This window comes from Spermophilus citellus, assembly GCF_964194105.1.
Source record: "Spermophilus citellus genome assembly, chromosome: 9".
In the NCBI taxonomy this organism is placed as follows: Eukaryota; Metazoa; Chordata; class Mammalia; order Rodentia; family Sciuridae; genus Spermophilus; species Spermophilus citellus.
In genome coordinates, this window is record NC_138191.1 from 127,961,673 (window position 1) to 127,983,033 (window position 21,361).

Below are 21,361 nucleotides of genomic sequence, written 5' to 3' on the forward strand. Positions count from 1 at the left end.
GGTCTAAGTTGCTTAGGGCCTTGCTAAGTTGCTGAGGCTGGCCTCAAACTTGCAATTCTCCTGCCTCCCTTGTTGCTGGGATTACAGGTGTGCAACACCACACTCAGATCCAACCCCATCTTTCTTAGAGAATCTTCAGGTACAGGAAGCATGGCCTTTTGACTTTAACCTCTGTGCGTGCATCCTTCTTCCCTGGGAGAGGCTTCCAGAGGCAGATGTCAGTGAGCCACTCCCTCCAGCACAGCCCTTTCTACCAAGGTTCCATGACAGAACCAGCCTTCCTTCCAGAAAGTGAATTCAGGCAGCTGCTCTCACAATGTCCCGAGGATGGGAAAGACTCTTCTAGACAGGAGAGACATCACTGGTTACCACAGTGGCCAATCTGAAGCCCTAGCCCTGCACTCTGTATCTGGACACAGTGGTGAGGGAGGTGGCTCTCAGTCCATCTGTGGCATCCTGGAGAGCAGAGCAGCCATGCTGCCAAAGACACACTCATCTCTGACGAAGTAAAGATATTTATTTTTTAATCTTAAAAATCTGGTCCCACAAAAACGCCAATACTTTTTCAGTTTGATGTTCTTGACCCTTAAAAAAAATCAACTGCGAGGTAAGGTTAACTCAAAGAATCATCAAAGGTGCACTCAGATAAATCAGTAATCCAGGCCACGCTGGACTCTGAATTCGCCGAACTTCTTCTTCCTTCTGTCATTCACAGTCCTTGAAGGAGAAAAGAAAGTGAGAAGCTGTCTGCAGATAAGGCACTTCAGAAATCACCAGACAGAAAATCCAAGTCCACCAGGTACTGCGCTGCGAAGCTGAGCCCAGGGGGCTGCAGTGAGCAGTGAGCCAACCCAGCTCCGCAAGACCTTCCCGCCAGACCCTGCCCCACCTGGCTTCCAGCACCTTCATTGGCCTGTGCTGCCTGCCTGGCTGGAAGACAGAAACTAGGCAAGTGGGCAGAGATGAACACTGCCACCTGGCACTCAGGCAGCCGGCTGGCAGTGAGGAGTGACTTCAGAGGCCCTCGCTTGCAGCTACCCAGCAGAATACTCCCTTCTGCAAAGATGAGTTAGTGCAGGTTGGAGCAAAAGCAAAGCACAATACTAAAATCTCTTACAAGCCACTTAATCCTTCCAACATCTCCCAATGGCCAGTTCAAGCTATGGCCTAAAGATCTGGCAGAAATCAGGATGTAGTCCCTCTTCTTGAAGGTACTCTGACTTAAGTGGCTACCAACAACAGGAGGCAGAAAGCCCCTGCCCAACAGAGATCCCAGGACACCCATCAACCCTGAGGAGGGCTGATCCGAATCCAGGCGCAAACTCAATCCATTCTGCTGCTTTGGGGGCTTGTGTTTAATGCGGGTCACTGAGATGAAGGCAGGCCAGTTTCAGAGTCTCCTGCACATCAAGAGACAGGGGGACAGGGGTTCTGGATCGTTTCTTCTCCTGTGTTCCGGCTGCATACCGAATCCCAGGAGACACTGCGACAGGGTGTTGACTTACTGCCCCCTGTGCTCAGTCTGTCAAGAAAGGCAGGCAAGGAGGGGAGAGTGGTGCTCCAGGGGCCAGCAAGGAGTGCTCGCCTCCTTCCCAGATGAGGCAGCGCCTTCCCAGAAGTCCAGGGAGGAAACAGGGCTCTGTGCTCAGGTCAGAACTGGACCCAGCCTGTGCCGGACTGAGTCTGGCTGGAAGCCGACCTGTGAGGGGAAGATGGGGTAGGAGTTCAGCTGTTGGAAAGCAGATTCAAGTTGGCTTTTCTTTGGCAGAAAGAGCTCTAAATAGCCCATCCCTAAATGGTTTAGAGCAGTGGCCAGAAAACTACAGGCCAGGGACCAAGTCTATGTGTACTTTTAGTTAATGTAAACTTTATTACAAAAAAAAAAAAAAAAAAAAAAAAAAAAAACCCTCTTAAATTAGCTATATCATGTCTGTGGCGTTTTTAGAAGTAAAGTCCTCCTGGCCATGCCCACTTGTGTCCACACCCTCCGTGGCTGCTTTACTGTAGCAACAGCAGGACAAGTACCTGGACAGAGACCAGTCTAGACCATTCACTTCCTGGCCTTTAGAGAACATGTACACAGACCCTGATCCTAGAACCTGGTGCAACAGGAATTTGTGTCTTTCCACCTGATCCCAAGTGAAGGCTTGGAATCTTAGAGAGTCAGAGGTCCTCTGAAGCCCAAAACCTAGGTCCTGATTCTTAGCCCAGCATTCCAGGGTAGCAGGGGACAGTGGGAAAAGAAGAGAGGTACTGGGACAAGCCAAAGCACTTGGTGAGGTGGTTCAGACGCCCAAACAGATTTGCTAAAGATGGCCACAGGCAGTGGACAGCGGTGAAAAGCTTTCAGAGAGGCACAAGAGAACAATATGCCACCCAAAGCAGGCACTCTGGGGCACTCTGTCCTCTGGCTGGCCTGAAAGTGTCCAAACCAGAGCAGATGCTCCCAGCACCAGGAGACATGTAGAGCAATCCTAAGTTTCTAGAGAAACAGCCCTGGTCCCAGCCACCTCAGAGAATGTGGCACTCCTTACCCTGTGGATTTGGTAAAGTCTCCCCAGATGTCAGCAGTGGCAGCAGTGGCAGGCTTGGGCTGTGGCCAGGATTCAGTGGCACCTCCTATTTAATGTCCCCAAGTCCAACAGGTAGGGAGAGAAGACAAAGAGACACGGAGTCAGAGACCTTGGTGACTGGTGATCAATGTCATGATTCTAGGTGGCTGAACACACAGAGATGCTTGGGGCATCAGAATGCTGGTGAGTCGCCACATTTCTACCATCTTCTCACAAGGCCTTGAGGGCCTCTGGGGAAAGGCAGAAAGCCACAAACAAGGCGAGGAGAGGTGCCAGAGCACAGCTGTCTGTCATTACTACCTGAGGCTGTTTCCCACCATGTACACTGGAACCCATTTGAATGTACTATGTCCTGTCTTGGCTACCTGCATGGAGAATTCCCCACCCAAATCACAAGGTCACCTTCACAGGAAGCCTCCTGCACTTCTGCATCAACCAACTGAGGAGGTTACATGTTAGACATAGGTCAAGTCCTGAGCCCCCAGCTATTCAGGGGGCAAGAAGACCCTTCCAGAAAAGGTGATTCAGCTACCTCCCATTCCCCCATGCTGCCAACTCTCTCTTCAGGAGAGTCTGTATCTGCCACTTCTGCTTCCCACTAATTTGCTATTTCTCATCTGCTCTGAGCGGGGAGACTGGATAAAATAGGGCTCTCAATGGTGCAGCTTTAGTTTGCCAAGTGTTCATCACACACTACTGACACGAGCTTAAGCACAGCCCATAGCAGACCACAGGTGAAGACTAACCATGTGACTTTGTGCAGGTCACTAATGTTTTAGTTGTCCTATCTCTAAAATGGGGATGGTAACGATGATTGCTTCCCAGGACACTGTGAGAAAGAAGAGAGTTCATGTTCTGGAATGCTCAGAATAGGCACAGGACGCAGTGGTGTGGGTGATGACATTCATAAAACGGGAACTAATAACAGGCTTGTGCACACAGCATCCTAGATATCGCTCTAAGTGCTCTGAGTGGATCAGCTCACTTGTTCCTTCCAGAAAACCTGTAACTGTAGGCATCACTGCTACCCCACCCTAGAGGTGAGAAAACAGGCCCAGACAAGCCAGCAGTCGCTGATGACTGCACAACGGAGGGCCAGAGCTGGACCTCAGTGGTCTGGTTCTGGAGCATACAGTGAGTGCTCCACAGATGTCTACTATTTGTGACTTGCCACTGAGCCATCTTGCCTGTAGACAAGCTAACTGTCTCACACACTAGGACAGAAGCCCCCCAGAGCAGGAGCTCGACGCTGTACAGACAGCACCCAACTTGAGGATGGTCTGATTCAGGATTTTTCAACTTAATAATGGGTTTATCAACTTTGTAATGGTTTATTAAATATATTAAATACCTGTTCAACTTATGATTTGACTTCTGATGATTTTGCCAGGACATAATTCCATCTGTCATAACTCAAGTGTCTGCCCTTGCAGCATCCTCAAGGCTTAACACTCCATAGGACAGGTGTCAGGTGCTAAAAACGCATCAGCACCAAGGAAAGGCTAAGGCAGTGGCTCCAGCCACTCAAGTAAAAATGTAAAAGAGTCAAGTGTGGAAGCACAAGCTTCTGATCCCAGCAGATCAGGAGGCTGAGAGCAGAAGGATCGACAAGTTCAAAGCCAGCCTTGGCAACTTAGCAAGACCCTATCTCAAAATAAAAAATAAAAAGGGCAGGGGAGGGCTGAGGCTGTAGCTCAGTGGTAAAGTGCTTGCCTTGCATGTGTGAGGCACTGGGTTCAATCCTCAGCACCACATGAAAATAAATAAAGATACTGTGTGTTCATCTACAACCAAATAAATATTAAAAACAAACAAATAAATAAATAAATAAATAAAATTTAAAAGAGGGCAAGGGAGGGGCTGGGATTGTTGCTCAGTGGTAGAGTGCTTGCCTGGCATGCATGAGGCACTGGGTTCAGTCCCCAGCACCATATAAACATATTAAATAAACAAAATAAAGGTATTGTGTCCATCTACAACTTAAAAAAAAAAAAATGGGCAGGAGAGGTGGCTCAGTGGTTAAGCATCCCTGGTTTCAATTCCCAGCACACACACAAAAAAAACCCACAATGCAAATGAGATTGTAGATTCTTGCCCCCGTCCTTGACAATGGTCCTCTGGCCCCACTTGGAGAAATAATGCTTAAAGATGAATTCCTGGTGCCAGCGCAGGGCTCTCTGACTGCAGTTCCTCTCAGCCCCCTGGTTGGGGTAGCACCACACGGCAGAGGGTAGAAGTCAGACCTGCAGATAAAGCTGCCAGTGGCAGGGACTCTCTCAGGAATGAGGAAGGCTTCCTGCCTAGATGCTGCCTGAAGAAATGGGTGGCGTGGGGTAGAAAGGGGGCTGGTGACCTAGGTCAAGGCCAGGAGCATCATGCTGGGCAGGACAGTGGGCTGGGAGGGCTGGCGTCCCAGCACCAAGCACTTGAGGAACCCAGGGGCCTCTCCCAGGCTCACAGCACAGTCTGCTGAGGTAGCCGCCTCTCGCTTCCTGGGACCCCACAGCATACTAAAGAGCTCACTCCAAACTCAGTCTCCAATTTGAACTCCCCTGCTCACCTTGGCACCCACCTCCCTGAGTATACAGGGCATCTAAATACCGGAGCCTGAGTCACACTCTTCCTCTGCCTGGAACACCAATACCTCTGCCCCTTCCTTTATGGTCCAGTTCCATGCCACCTCCTCCATGAAGCCTCCCAGACCATGTTGGAGGCTGGTGAACCAGGGCCACATCCATTTCATGTCTGACCCACCCCTCCCACTAAATGTGAGCTGACCTGTCTCCATCACCCACCCACTCAACACCCACAGAGGACTAGGAATCTGCATGCTGATGATTTCACAATAGCGAATAAGTCATTGTCCCTGCTTATCAGGGGAGGGCAGACGCCCTAAAGGAGAAAGCAGAAGGTGTTAAGGAACGGAGAACCCCTCAGTATGTGCAGGGTCCACTTTGTGGTGCCCTCCTTCTAGCCTGACATCGGCAGGTACAAAGAGACACATTACTCAGTGTGAAGGATGGCAGCCACAAGCCCCAGCTGCTGGGGAAAAGGAAGTCATAGGTTCACTGTCCACCCCAGCACTGACCTGTACCAGGAGCAACTGCTGGCTGCACAGGGGACCGTCCTGTAGACAACTGCTCCCCAGGGGGTGGGATCAATGTGGAGGTTTTGCCCCCTGGGGGCGGGGGAAGCAGGCTCAGCCCTCCCATGCTGGCAGGCCGGGCTCGGGGACTCCCGGTTCCTTCCTTCTTCTTTATGTTCTAAATGGAGAAAAGGAATGCAAATCAGTTCTGCAGAGCTCAAGTGAATCAGAAAACCTTATGAGGGCGGCCCAGGGGAGCTTCAAACCCCAACATCTGTATAACCAAAGGATGGTCCTTCCCCAGCACCTTCATTTTTAGGAGCTGTATCCAACGCATCACAACTCGAAATCCATCACCAACGCGGTTAATTTTAAAGCCCAGCACCTGATTTCATTATCATCAGGGAAGTGAGCATCAAAACTATATTAAGCCAGTCTTGGTGGCATGTGACTGTAATCCCAGCTAGGCAGAAGGTCAGAAGTTCAAGGCTGAGGCAGAAGGTCAGAAGTTCAAGGACAGCATGGGCAACTTAGCAAGAGCCTTTCTTTTTTTTTTTTTTAATATTTATTTTTCAGTTTTTGGTGGACACAACATCTTTATTTTATCTTATGTGGTGCTGAGGATCGAACCCAGCGCCCTGCGCATGCCAGGCGAGCACGTTACTGCTTGAGCCACATCCCCAGCCCAGCAAGAGCCTTTCTTAAAATGAAAAGGACTGAAGATGTCGCTCAGAGGTGGACGCCTGGGTCCAACCCCCAGTACTATTTCACACCCACCAGAAGCCGACAGCACAGGATACCACTGCTGACATTCATGCACTGCAGGCCGGGTGGGAACGGGTGAAACTGCTCTGGAGAATTGTTAGAAAGAATCTATGAAGCTCCACACAGGAACTCCTGGTCCTGCAATTCCACGCCTGGAAGAAGCCCTGACAGCAATGCACACTCAGGCGCACCAGAGACACGAGCTGGGACACCCCCACTGTCCTAGTCATCAGCACAACAAACTAGATGCATTCCCACAAGGAACACCAGAATGGATCAAGCACGAGCCAGGACACCCTCCAAGTGTCACCCCAGGAAGAGAGCGGAGACATAAACAAATCAGAACAAAGCTTGCGACTCCACTCGTGAAAGTCAAGAACAAAGTCTAGGTATCAAAGTTGGGGGGTGGGTAGTTACTGGAAGGGACCAGGGGGGACTTCCCCAGTGCTCAATCTTCTGCTTCTTAAACTGGGTGCAAGTTTCTGAGCAGTTTTTGAAAATTTGCAGAGTTCCGCATTTATGATTTGGGTACTTTTCTGTACACACACCTGTTATACTTCAATAAAACTTGAAACAAAAATACCAAGCAGCAAATGTGAGCCAGAAGCTAGCACAAACGACACGGATGAGCACAACACGGCCTGCTGCTTGTACGGAAGGCGGCAGCTGAGTCAAGTGGGGAGCCTGGCCTGCAGTGAAGGACCTCCGAGTCCCCAGGGTGAGGCCAGCCAGGCCAGTCACCTGCAGTCTAAGACTCCCGAGAGTTCCTCACCTTCCTGCACCATGACATCCTCATCTTTTCAAAAGGGGAAGAATGTTTAATTTATATGAGAAATGCCTAAAAAAAAAAAAAAAAAAAACAACACTACCTGGCCCCCAGCTGATGGTCATTAAATGTTAGTTTCCTCCAAGCAAGGGAAAGAGGCACAGCTCATCCAGTCCACTGGATTGAAACTGCATTTTTCTCCTAAGGACCAGCTGCCCAATTTCAAGGGTCCCAAATCATCACCAGCATGAAGCAGAAAAGAAGAGAAAGAGACGGTGAGTAAAGAGGAAAAGCATTATTCTAGAGTTACAAACTTCCCTCAGAAGCTGAACCCATTTGGTCCTTGGTGTCCCTGAATCACGACTCCAAATCTCCCCTTCACTAGTCAGCCCGGTAAAGCCAAAGTCTTGACAACCCCGGGCACCCCAACCTGCTCCCATTCAACAGGAGCTGATGGGGCTGAGCCAGATGCCCAACTGCTCAGACGCCAGGGCCAGGACGACTCGACCCGCAGAAGCTGTCCATGCTCCCTGCACTGCCCTGACAATTTGTGGCCCAGAGCTGCCCAGAATCTTCCTTACTCAGGGCATAAGCCAAGAGGCAAACTGAACTGACCCCTCCTGACCCACTCTCACAGCCAGGACACCAAGTAACCCACATTCCTTCTCAACTCACAGGCGCTTCAGGTGCTCTCCCCTCTGTCTGAAATACTTGTTCCCTTGTCCCTTGCCTGTGGGTCACTACTTTTAGAAGTCTTCCTTGGGTCCCCCAATCATGGGCTTTGTGTCCTTCCTCTAGAAGCCCACAGCAGCAGGCATCCCAGGGTGGCAGAGCCTCTCCTGCTGTGTGATCACGTCTCTGCTTGCTCAGCTCGACTCTGAGTCCATGACAGCAGAGCTCTGTTCGGCCCAGGGCGAGCCCGGCACCAATGGAACTAAAGTGGGAGAAGAGGAGCTCTGGGCCAGGTGGCCTCAAGTATGGCGTGACCATGGTCAACACAGCTAAGCGAGGGTAGGACTCACTGCGATGTTGAGCTTGATGGTCTGGCCCTCCTTGAAGCCCAGGTCTAACTTGGGGCCTTGGTCTGGGTTCTGGGCTTGCTTTGCAAACTCACACTGCTGTTTCACCCATCTGGGGAGAGAAAGAGAAGGAAACGGTCAGCTGGAAGAGACCCGCTCCCTGGGCTCGCGTCCACTCACAGTGGTCCAGGGAGGCTTGTGTTGAGGTAGGGTGGGAGTTGGGGGCTTGGGCCCTGACGCTTTAGCAGCCACCTGCACGTTGGTTTCCTCAGCAGCCAACTGACAGTTCTAGTGAAGACGCTGTGAGAATTCAACCGGTCCCCTATGCAGAGGGTCTGTGCCCTAGGGTCTGTGCGCTGGGCTCCAGGAGGTGAGGGAACTTGGTCCTTGCCTCCCCAGCCCTTGGCATGGTCTGCACACACCCCAAATGGCCATCTGTGGGATGCTGTCCATCAAGACAGATGCCCAGACGAGGGCAACACAAAGGTCCCCTTTCCTGCTGTCCTCCTCACAACCTGTGGCAGAGGCCAACCTGTTGGCAGTCAGTGATGGACACGGACCTTCCTGTCCTCTCTTTCATAAAGAACACCAGCGCATCAGCTGAGTGGCCTGGGAACCCAAGTGCCACTTATGACATCAAGGAAGAGCAGGCCCAGAGAGGCCAAGAGAGGCGAACAAGGACCCAAGCTGTTCAGGGGCTGGTGAGAAAGAGACAGGACGTTTCAAAGGCTGGATCAGCTGACGGCGCTGGTAGAGCCTGGCGCTGGGGAAAGAAGACGTCACAGTAGACCAGGAATGGCAGGGAGACAGGAAAAGGCAGCTGCCTGAAGAACTCTCTGAGGCTCCGCCAGCGGGAGGCCACGCCCAGCCATTGGCGTCCTCTAACCTGGGAAGTCATTCTGTCCAGGGGAAGCACGAGCCTCCTAGAAACACTCACTTGAAATGATCCTGCAACGCCACGTTGAAGTCAAAGGCATCACCCCGGTCCACGAAGCCAATCCCAATGAACGCCCGCCGCCCTGCGGAACAGCACAGTCAGTCCCGCTCTTCCGGAGGCAGAGGACACCTTTCTCAAGGGGGGCACCCAGACCCACGCGTACCATTTCCGTCCTCAATGCGGATAACGAAGTACCTGCTGGAATCCGTCACACTCTCCACGGCTGTGCCAGGAAACTGGTCCACTGGCGCCTGGGCAAAGAGCTCCCCTGAAAGCACAAGCTGGGGTGAGCCCCGAACCCCACAGCCTGGAGTTCAGCTCACGGCTGGGCCTCCCAACAGGCATCTCTGGCAAGCCGGGCAGACAGGCAGACCTGACTCTGGGATCCCAATCCAATCCATTCTTGCTGAAGGGAAGACGTTGGAATGTAACTAAGGAAAGATCTCAGTCAGTGGTTTACAGGTGAAATCCAGCACCATTTTAATATTTTTTATTTAACTACCAAACATTCCAAAATCATATTACACGTAAAGCAATCGAGACTTCTTTAAAAATAAAAAGTTCTACTGATGCTGGGCCTCCAATCCCATGTGAGGATGCAGAGTGCAGCCACGATCCACCACCCACCCATTCCTTTTGCTTTACCCCCTGACACAACGTGCCGAAGCCTGAGGGCCCCGACACAGGTGAGTCCAGGCCTAGATGGATCACACTTTTGCAAAAGCCAGTAGCTGAAGCAGCACTGTAAGAGGGGCCAGGGAGCCCTGTGGAAAGGAAGGAGGGAGTGTCTACACCCATGAGACTCCAAAGGAGGGTAATTTAACTCAAGCTCAGAGACTGGGCAAGTGTGATTCGTTTTAAAAGGCTCCCTGGTGGGCTGGGGATGTGGCTCAAGCGGTAGCCCGCTCGCCTGGCATGCGTGCAGCCCGGGTTCGATCCTCAGCACCACATACAAACAAAGATGTTGTGTCTGCCGAAAACTAAAAAATAATAAATATTAAAATTAAAAAATAAATAAATAAAAGGCTCCCTGGTAAAATGCACCCCCCATCAAGCATGGGGCTCCACAGTTGCAGTGAGCATGTAAATCTGTGAGCACCCGCGACAGTTCTACGATCTCACATGCTATCTTCATGGGTGCTTTAAGCACTTAACATTTTCTAGTGAGTCCTGTGGTCTAGAGGTTACTGGGTAAAGGGCTGGATTAAATCAAAACTGATGGCTCAGCTGGGCGAGGTGGCACACACCTGTAACCCCAGCAACTCAGGAGGCTGAGGCAGGAGGATCACAAGTTCGAGCTAGCCTGGGCAACTGAGGGAGGGCCTCAGCAACCCAGCAAGAACCTGCCTCAAAACAAACAAACAAACAAATAGGCTGGGCAATCCTGTAATCCCAGCAACCTGGGCTGAGGCCCTAAGCAACTCAGCAAGATCCTATCTCAAAATAATAAAAAGGACTGGGGATGTATCTCGGTGGTAAAGCGCCCTTGGGTTCAACCCCCAGTACATAACAGACAAATGCTGATGGCACCAGAGTCTGCGATTACTGTCGATTTATCCACCCAAGTTTGGAACCTTGGGACCTAGACCTACCTGGATGCCTTTAGCTTAGAGGAATAATTCATAAACAGGGATGATTTTGCTCCCCTTCCCCACAGCGGCATCTGGCACAGTCTAGAAACACTCTTGGTTGCTACAATTCAGGAGGTGCTATTGGAAACTGGCAGGTCAAGTCCAGGATGCTGCTAAATAGCTCACACTGGACTCATCAGCCCCAAACATCAACAGCACTGAGGCTGAGAAACCCTCTGAGAAACCCTGGCCCAGAACGTTATACTCACAACCTCCTGGGTAAGCAAGCAAGGTTTGGCTCAAAACAGTGGCTGTCATATTAGGCAGTTAGGTTAAAAGTCCCCAAGTTTCCCCCAAAACAAGAGTACTGCCATACCCTAGTGACACCAACTGGGCCAGAATCCTCTGGCCTAGCCATGGCAGCCAATACTCACCTTGACAACACCATGTTCCAAAGGAACAAATCCATGATGAGGTGCCTTGCAGTTCACAAGGCAATTGGCAAACTATCTGCTCACTTCCTATTTCCAACAATTTTGTGAGAGAAGAACCAATGTGATCCTCATTTGGAGGCCAACACTCCAAGGAACACGTGGCCCAACATCTCAAACAGAATGCGTAGTTCGAGAACAGGCAGCCGGTTCTGCCTCCAGATCCTTGCCTTTTCTTCTGCTCCACTAAGGGGAATTTCCATGAGTTAGAAAAAGTAGCTGTTTGACTGCGTGGCTCCTGAGCTGGCAATGTGCAGACCCGCCAGGGTCTCAGGCTGGGAGACTCCAGTGTGCCGCCCTCCAGGGCTCACCCAGAGGCTCTGGTAGCCCATGACTTCTAGGGAGACTTCCACAGAAGCCCTATCTGCCAGCTGACCCCAGCACAGCTCAGCGTGGCTTATCCTCTTGCTACAGAGAGAGCTGAGGACAACAGTTTCCAGCTCCTTCACTTATCAGGTGGGATCAGCTCTGGGGAGTTACCGTTTAGCTGATTAGCAGAATTCCTGAGGAAGGACCAGAGCTCAGCAGCTGTGCACCTTTGCCCAGCTTGTCCTCAAGGCAAGCTCCAGGGCTTCCTACTTCCTACTGGGACCACTTTGCAAGTCTCCTCTCCTTGGCCTCCAAAATTAACAGACCCCCCAAGAGAACAGGGGCTTGACAAGAAATATTCCTTTACACACTTGGGGGCAGTGGTTTCTACAATTAAGATGGGGGACAAAGGCAGCTGAAAGGTACACTTGAGGCTCCAACTCCCAGGATAGGTTCCCATGGCCCCTGAGCAGCCTGGCTAGGCCCAGGTGGCCTCGTCCCTCCATCACGGGGAGGTGTGGCACCTCAGCCCAACACAGCCTCCCTTGCCTTTACCTGAGGTCCTGTCCTCTAGCTTGATGTAGGCCACCTGACCCTTCGCAGTGATCCGCAGCCGGCCACTCCATGATGGCTGGTCCAGCTGCCACTCCGAGGCCCTAAGGGGACAAAAACCACTGAGCCTCTGCCAGAGACTGTTGCTCTCTTTTTCCAATGCTGGGGACAAGAATGGAAAAGGCTGCTTGTTCTAGACCAGAGGTGGCAAACTTTCTGTCAATATTTTTGGCTTTGCAGGCACCACAGCGTCTGTCATGACTAGACAATTCTGGTGTTATAGAGAGAAAGCAGTTGCACAATACAATAAAGCATGCTGGTGCTTTAAGTATTTTAAGCAAATATTCTACAGAGCATGGCTGTATTTGAATAAAACTATAGACACTGAAATCTGAAATTCATATAATTTTCACAGTGGGATATATTCTTCTTTAAAATTCTTCCCAACCATTTAAAAAATGTAAAAACCACTCTTAGTTTGTGGGCCATTCAAAAACATAGTGAGTTTGGGGCTGGAGTTATGGCTCAGCGGTAGAGCGCATGCCTTGCACATGCAAGGCTCTGGGTTCGATCCTCAGCACCCATAAAAATAAATAAATAAAGTTATTGTGTACAACTACAAAAAAATATTTTTTAAAAAAAGTGAGTTGTAGCTTGACAACTCTGTTCTAGACTAGAGACCTTCTCCCAATAGAGATTTCCTCCTAGTTTCCTCTCCACAGAGGAAGCAGCTGGAGGGCCTATTGTTCCTGTGTAAGTCCCGTCCTACTGATATGTCCCTAACTCTGAGTCCCCTTCTTGATCTGGCCTTGAACTGGAAGAAGCTACACACCAGGGTGGTCAGAGTGACCAGTTGGGACCACTGAGACCATCTTGAAGGAAAAGTACAATCATTCATAGACAAAGAAAAGACCAGAGCCTAAGGCTACATGTGAAAAAAAGGAAGTAGATGCTTAGGAAATTCTCAAAGGCAGCAACAAATCCTTAAACTCAGGAAAGCATGGACCTACAGAGATAATCTCATTTGCTGTGTGTGTGTGTGTGTGTGTGTGTGTGTGTGTGTGTTACCAGGGATTGAACCATTGAATCCAGGCCTTTGCACAAGCCATGGAAGCAGGCTGCCACTGAGCTACACCCCCAGCCCCTCATTTGGCACTCTTAAAGCAATAACTTCACATTTTAGTTCTAAGCAGCAGCTCAGTGGAAACTCCCAGACAGTAAGAGCCATGGGTGTTTCCAGGAGGCTTTTCTTGGGAAGTTCCTAAGCATAGGTCAGCTCTCAAGAACTTGGATGAAGGCTGTTTTGAAGACCACAGAAATGCAGATGCTCAATTCAGAAGTCAGCAGACTCAGTTTCAGTTCCCCTTACTCAGCTACAGCCTAAATCCTAAGATTCAAGCAAAGAAGAGGTCAAAATGCCAGGGCTGGCAGTTTCCTCAATGCCAAACCAGCCAGGGCTAGTGTTTGGTAACTTCACTGTCTGCAGTTAGGTGTTCAATAAAATACCTGCTCGCTAGAAAATTCACCATGGCTTTTGTTACACAACTGCAAAGTAACAAGAGGACAGATATGTAGACACCCCATCATTCTATATTGTAGGTCAATCCTGTATTTTCAAAAAACTTGCACACACATTGCCTTCAAAAGCCACCCCATGGCCAGAAACACTGGCACATGCCTGTAATCCCAGCAACTCTGGAGGCTGAGGCAGGAGGATTCCAAGATAGAGGCCAGTCTCAGCAACTTGGCCGGAGACCCTGTCTCAAAATAAAAATTAAAAAGGGCTGGGGATGTAGTTCCCTGGTAAAGCACCCCTCGGTTCAATCCTCAGCTCCGCACTACCCCCCCCCCAAAAAAATGCCACACCCCATTCAATGGCACAAAATAGCCATGAGCTAGGTTATCTGTTTCAGGGATCATCTTTATTCCTCTAGTTTTGACAGGTATTTCAAACGCGAGATAATAAATAAAATCATACAGTACAAAAGGGTATGCAGAGACTCTCCAGCCCTGGTTCTGCTCCCCGGGACGGTTTCCGGGTTCCCTCCCAGAGACACCCATCTACGCGTTTACAAGCACAGGGTGGGGACTACACAAGACAGGTGCGGTGGGTCTCTCCCCGCCACTACGGCTACGGCCAAGGGTGAAATGCGTGCCAGGGAAGCCGGTGGCAAAGGGCCCCTGGGCTCAGCTACCCGCTGGAAGCTCCGGGACGGGTCCCTCCAGCCGGTTCTGGGTTCCCTTCCCTCCCCTCGGGGATTTCCGCCAGCGACAGGTCCCCTCCCCACTTCAGGCCGTCCAGGATCCCTTCAAGGCCACCGGTCGGCGCGATCCCCCGCGTCCCGCTGAGACGCCCCAACCGCGGGTCCCCTCCGTGGTCTGGTCTCCAACCGGGAGAAGCCGCAGCGACATCACCCCTGCCCCTAAACCGGGGAGGGCCGCCCTCGGCTCCCGCGGAGGGGCGGCGGGGAAGGGGTTTGACAGGGCTAACGGAAAGTCACCTGTATCCGCGGTTGGTGGCCCGCGGTGGGATGCGGTAGACGTGGACCTCCGGCTTGACACAGAGAACAGACTCGTACTCGCTCGCCTCCATCTCGACGCCCGGAGCCCACCGGACTTCCGGCTCCTTCCCCCGCCCCCATGGGACCGGAAGCAGTGCGGCTCTATGACCAGGCTCTGGCTAGAGCGGCAGCTCGCGAGCCTCAGCACCCCCGTTCGCCCGCGCGCCCTCTGCTGGAGGCCGTAGCTCGGGACACGCGGGCTGCGTTTGGGCGCCTGACGCTGACCAGGCGCCTTAACCGCAGAGAACGCTTCAGTGCAGACCCAGCCGAACGCGTAGGGTGATTGCGGGTCATCGTCCGCCTCTACTCCAGCCCAGGGGCGCAGCTTCTGAGATGCAAAGCGTAGCCCGCCCTGAAGCTCCTCGGTCCTCCAGCCCCTTGCTTCTGCTGCTCTCCTGCCTAATACCCTTCCTTCCCCTGAGGCTGGCCAGGGTTCTAGCGAAATCCCGCCCGACCATCCTTCTGGTCCTCGCTGCAACCTACTCCTGTGCCCCGGTGGCCCGGCTCAAGGAGTTGTATTGGAAGAAGTGAAATTTAGTGACATAACTGATTGATTTATTTTTTGTACCTGGGATTGAACCCAGGGGAGCTTTACCACTGAGCTACACACCCAGCCCTTTCCATTAATTTTTTTTTGTTTGAGACAGAGTCTCGCTAAGTTGCTTAGGGCCTCACCAAGTCTCTGAGACTGACTTGCAATCCTCCTGCCTCAGTGTGAGCCACTGTGCCAGGCTGTGACACAAGTAATTTTAAAACAATTCCTGCCTTAACTTGTTTTCTTTAATTTCTCTTCTCCTCCCTCTCCCTCCCCGCCTCATTTTTTCTTCTCTTTCTTTTCTTCTTTTTGATGCTGAGAATTGAACTCAAGAGAGTTTCAGTTTACCACTGAGCTACACACTCCGTCCTTTCTCTTAATTTTTTTGTTTGAGCAGGGGTCTCTGTAAGTTGCTGAGGATGGCCTGGAACTTGTGATCCTCCCGCCTGAGTCTCTGGGCTTAACTTGGGTTTCTCATAGAACATTTTAGGGGATACCATGCCTCACCATAGTCAAATTCTCAAATCCATTCTCTCGTTTATTCCACAAATATTTTTCCAGTGTCCACAATGTACTGGGTCCTATGTGGGGTACCTCTGATCTCAAATCTGTGACTCACTGAATATTGTTTTTTGGGGGAAGGGGCGATACCGTTGATTGAACTCAGGGCTACTCAGCAACTGAGCCATATAGATAGGGTCTCACTTAGTTGCTTAGGGCCTCGCTTTGACTGAGTCTGGCTTGAGACTCTTGATCCTCCTGTCTCAGCCTCCCAAGGCACTGGGATTACAGAGGAGCGCCATTAGGCCCAGTTTCACTGACTATTCTTAAACCCTCTCCTTGGGGCTGGGGATATAGCCCATTTGGTAGAGTGCTTGCCTTGCATGCACAAGGCCCTGGGTTCAATCCCCAGCACCACAAAACAAAACAAACCTTTCTCCTCTCTCTGCTTTTTACTCTGTATAAGCTCTTTGTTAAAGGATTGACCTAACTTTTTTATCAATGTAAAATATATATGACATGAAACATACCATTTTCACCTTTATTTTTTGTTTCGGTGCAGGGCCTTGCACATGATAAGCGCCTGCTCTGCCACTAAGCCATAAGCCCCCAGTCATTTTAACCATTGTAAGTGTACAATCCTGTGCGATTATGAACATTCACAGTGTTGTGTAACCATATCATAGTTTCTAGAAGTTTTCATCATCCAACAGAAACCCTGTCCCATTAACTAATAACAACCAACTCCTCCTCTGCAAACCTGGGTGACCTCTATTCTACTTTCTGTGGGTATGAATTTGCCTATTCCAGGTACCGCAGACAGGTGAAATCAAAGGACACTTGTTCCCTCCCATCCCTGCCCTGCTGGGCATTGAACCCAGGGTCACTCTACCACTGAGCTACACCCAGCTCTTTTTATTATCATTTTGAAACAGGGCCTCACTAAGCCGTCCAGGCTGGCCTCCAACTTGTGATTCTCAGGTCTCAGCCTCCTGAGTCACTGGGATTCCAGGTGCACACCACCCTGCCCAGCACAATGCTTGTCTTTGCTTCAGGTATCCTTCAACTTCATGTAATGTTTTCAAAGTTTGTTCCTGGGGTAGCATATCTCAGAATTTTGATCCTTTATTAAAAGGCTGAAGGATATCCCGTTGTGTGTACAGACCACATTTCGTGCCTTCATACATTATTGATGGACACTTCAGACATCACCACCTTTCGGCTGTTGTGAATAGGGCTCTGGGAACACGGGTGCACAAATATCCGAGTGTCTGTTTTGGAGGAGGTGCCCAACGGTCTTCCTCAGCAGCGGTGACATTTTCCATTCCCACCAGCAGTGTACAAAGGTTCCAATGTTTCTACATCCTTGCCAACGCGGGTGATTTTCCATGTTTTTCCGACTCTGTGTAATAGCCTCTTAATGGGTGTGCAGTTCACCTATTTTTTTAACTTCTATGTGCAGTGACTTCTCTTCTAATTTCGACTTCACTCAATTCCCTGATTCTTTGGGGAAGAAATTAAGAAATTGCCCAGACAGTGGGGGTTCTTCTTCCTGGTTCTCGGATCCTGTCTCATTTTCTGAAGTTCCTACAGTGGCAGGCTTAGAAGACGGAGGAGAGAGGCAGACAGCAGAGGGAAGGGGAGGGACAGTCCCACACGGAAAGCTCTGTCCCCTCCCGTTCCCATCTTTCTTTGGGCTTGTCTGCTCTGGGGCTAGACTGTGAGCTTCTTGCGGGCAAGACCGTGTCCCTGCCAGCTTTGAAGCCTGTGCTCAGCAGCACGGGGCCTGGCACCGAGTGAGCCTGCATCCCAAAGCCAAGAGGTAATGCGGGGACGGGCCACCAGGTTATCTTTCTCAGTCTGACATCTTGAATCAGTGTGTGCCCAACAGCTTAGGGGAAATGGGGTCTCCTGGGAATAGAGTATATGGACGCGTTGAGACAGAGAAACTTCCAGCCGGGAGAGACCAGCTTGCCAGAGCCAAACTTTGGGAGGGTGGTCACCTTCAGCACCAAGGTCCCCCCTTCCTCTCTGAAGCCAGGCTGTGTGGAGGCGACCTGCTGGGACTGTTGGTGGGTCTCAGGTCTCAGCACACAGCTGCCCCAGGTGGGAAACCTTGTTCTTCATGGGTCACGAAAGCAATCCTTTCTCTGTGCCTGGACAGCTGGGTCTTAGCAGGTGTTCAGAGCACTTTCCATTCTGTATACCGGGTGCTGGGTGCTGGGTGCTGGGTGCTGGGGCTGCTGAGGCGAGGCCCACCCAACCCCTGCCTTCCTGGGGCTCCCAGAGGGAGAAGACCGAAAGAAAAACCGTCATTTGCAACACAGAATAACAGATGCCATGATGGGAAAAAGTCACAGAAGTCCAGGGAGCACAGAGACCCCCCCTTAACCTGGGGCCGGCGGACAAGCCCCCTGGGACAGGTCACCTTGACATAATCCCTCCTGTGAGGTAGGCAGGGCAGCGATTGTCATCCTCATTGTGTAGTGAGGGCCTCTAAAGCAGTAATGAGCCTGGGGAAGGACACGACCCTGTAGTTGGAGGAGGGCAGATGGTCCCTGACCACGTGACTGGAGGTTCCGAAAGGCGTTCCTAAGCCCCTGCAGCTCAGGTCACTGGACCTGCCATCCACTCCCAGTGTAACCACCTGGCACCCAGCAAACGGCCCGGTGAAACCAACAGGCAGAGGGCAGGCTCGGGGGCCACAGTGTGAGAGGAGCAGAGCACGGTGTAATCCAGCCAGCCACTTCCTGGTAGGTCCAGGGCCAAGCGGGGACAGATGTGACTGAGCTTTGGTGTGTGTGTGTGTGTGTGTGTGTGTGTGTGTGTGTGTGTGTGTGTGTTTCTGTACTGGACAGTGAACCCAGGGTCTCACACATGCTAGGCAAGATTTCTACCCCAGAGCTACCTTCCTGGTCCATTTTATTTTTCATTTTAAGACAGGGGTCTCACTAAGTTTTCACTTGAACTTGCAAGTCTCCTGCCTCAGCCTCTAGAATGATTTGTTGTTGTTATCGTTGATTTTAAAATAATTTTTAGTTGTAGATGGGCACAGTATATTTATTTTATTTATTTATTTTTATGTGGTGCTGACGAGCGAACCCAGTGCCCCACACATTCGAGGCAAACACCTCTACCAAGAGCTGCAACCCCAGGCATCTTGAGTGATTTGAGTATGCTGTTGTATTTTCCTAAACGTCTCTATGAGAAATACCAACATTTCCTCTGCCGCAGTCTGGCTGGGCACAAATCACGAGCCACTCAAGCAGGAACAAACTTTATTTCTGAACTCCACCAGCACACTCCACACACGCTCCCAGGGAACTCTCCCGAATGCCACGCGGCTCCTCCAGGAACCACCAGCCGGAAAATCCCTCCTCCGGCACTTCCCCAACCAATGCAAACTCTCCAGGAATCCCCGTGAGAACTCCAAAGTAGCTGGCTGAGGCGGACAGTAAAGGTCTAATATACAATTGAATCAATCCAACACCATCTTAATGGCTTGCCTCTCAACTAATACTATTGGCAAAATGCCAGGGGCCATTCCGACTCGGCTGTGGCTCTCAGCATTTCTCAGATAGTGGTATTGAGGGCCACTTATAAAAAAAAATACAAAGGCTCTTGATTCTGAAACAATCTTGGAAAAGATGTGTGCTTCCCGATTTCAAAACTTACCACAAAGCTACATAATCAGACTGCAGCACGGCATAAGGAGAGACATATACAATGAAATTGAACTAAGAATCCAGATATAAATCCTCACATTTGCAGTCAGATGACTTTCCACAAACATAGCAAGGCTGTTCAATAGGAGGAAGAGGCTGGGTGCAGTGGCGCACACCCTGTAATCACAGCACCTCAGGAGGCTGAGGAGGGAGGATCCCAAGTTCAAAGCCAGCCTCAGCAAAAGTGAGGCACTAAGCAACTCAGTGAGACCCTGTCTCTAAATAAAATACAAAATAGGGCTGGGGATGTGGCTCAGTGGTTTAGTGCCCCTGAGTTCAATCCCAGATTGAACTCAAAAAAATAAGAAGAAAAATCTTTTCAATAACTAATGGTGGGGCGAGATACGCTCAGGCCAAAGAACAAAGTGGGATCCCTACCTCACACCATACCTACAAAGCAACTCAAAATAGATTATAGGCCTAGGCTTAAAAGATAGAAGAAAAATGTAGGCAAAAATCTTCAAGAGCTTGGATTTGTTGTAATTAAAAAATCTAATGGATTCTGACAGATGACACAAAAAGCACAAGAGAATAAATAGATAAGTGGGATTTCAACACAATTAAAACACTTTGTGCTTCAAAGGACAGACACATGAAAATATAATGCTCAGATGAGAGAAAATCTTTTGTAAATCATACATATGACAAGGGAGTCGTATCGAGAATTTACAAAGAGCAAGTTATCATGAAATAATAACAGGAAAACCCAGTATAAAACAGACAAAGGCTCTGAGTAGAAACCTTTCTAAAAATGGTATGCAGAGAGCCGAGAAGCTCATGCAGAGATGTCCAATATCATGAGCTGTGGGGGAAATGCAGATCAAAGTCACAATAACAACTTCCATCCACACACACTAGGATGAGAACACTAAGAAAAAGGTGGGTAATAACAAGTGTTGGAGAGGATGTGGAGACACTGGGACACTCAAGTGCCACTGGTAGGCATGTCAAACAAGGCGGCCACATTGGAGGATGGTCTGGGGATTATTCAACAGGGAAAACATGAAGTTATCATGTGACTCAGCAATTCTACTCCTAGGTGTATACCCAAGCGAAACGAAGGCATGCTCACACAAAAACGTGTGAGTGTCTGTAGCAGCTCCAGTCATAGTAGCTACAAAGCTGAAAGGAGGCAAATGTCAATCAATGGGGTGAATGACAGATTGACACATCATAGCACATCCACTCAAAGGAACATAGGGCTGGGAGTGTAGCTCAGTGGTTCAACACTTGCCACCCATGTGTGAGGACTGGGGTTCAACCCCAGAGCCACAAAAGATAAAGAAGGGAATGGAATTCTGATTCTTGTTGCAAAATGTATAAACCTTGAAAACACCAGTTACCAGGGACCACAGGTCGTATAATTCCACCTGTATGAAATCTCCAGAGGAGGCAAATCGATAGCATCAGAAAGGAGATAACTGGCCAGGTGCCGTGGCATACACCCAGCGGCTCGGGAGGCTGAGGCAGGAGGATTGCAAGTTCAAGACGGGCCTTAGCAATTTAGCAAGGGCCTAAGCAACTTAGGGAGACCCTGTCTCAAAATAAAATGTAAAAAGGGCTGGAATGTGGCTCAGGGGTTAAGCGCCCCTGGGTTCAATCCCTGGTCCCAATTAAAAAAAGAAGATGAGTAGATTAGCGGTTGCTGAGGCTGGGGGTGAGCTGGGAAGTTGAGTGGCGATGGCCAAGGAGTATGCAATTGGGCGGGAGGGGGTGATAAAAATGTCCTAAAATTGTGGTAACAGGTGGAAAACTCTGAATATGTTCAAAGCCACTGGACAGTACATCTTTAATGGGTGGATTGTGTGGCCTGTAAATTATATCTCAATAAAGCAATTAACAAAGAGAAGAGCAAGGATGATGGGGGACACAGTCTGCATTGGCCAGCCCGGCCCCAGCTCTGTCCTCGGATTCCATGCCCCTCTGCTGGGGCTGCCCCTGGTCTAAATTCTCAGTTAGCCACAGGTGGAG

General features: G+C 50.3%; 2 protein-coding genes across 2 annotated transcripts in view; one reads left to right on the plus strand and one right to left on the minus strand.

Annotated features, from left to right (window-relative positions):
- Positions 1-1,483: 1,483 nt before the first annotated feature.
- NECAP2 (NECAP endocytosis associated 2) lies at positions 1,484-14,696 on the minus strand. The gene is made up of 8 exons (XM_081308449.1): positions 14,570-14,696; positions 12,072-12,172; positions 9,309-9,413; positions 9,146-9,227; positions 8,212-8,320; positions 5,662-5,836; positions 2,535-2,619; positions 1,484-1,699 (listed from the first exon to the last, which is right to left on the minus strand). The coding sequence occupies exons 1-8, from the start codon at positions 14,659-14,661 to the stop codon at positions 1,651-1,653; spliced, it is 798 nt and encodes a 265-aa protein (XP_081164575.1). The 5' UTR covers positions 14,662-14,696; the 3' UTR covers positions 1,484-1,650.
- Positions 14,697-14,708: 12 nt separating this feature from the next.
- The window catches only part of SPATA21 (spermatogenesis associated 21), a gene marked incomplete at its 5' end in the record, with an annotated part of 44,752 nt that continues 38,099 nt past the window's right edge, over positions 14,709-21,361 (plus strand). Inside the window, one exon of the mRNA XM_081305641.1 lies at positions 14,709-14,903. Within this exon, the coding sequence (XP_081161767.1) occupies positions 14,709-14,903 (195 nt within the window). The remainder of the gene's footprint in view (positions 14,904-21,361) is intronic.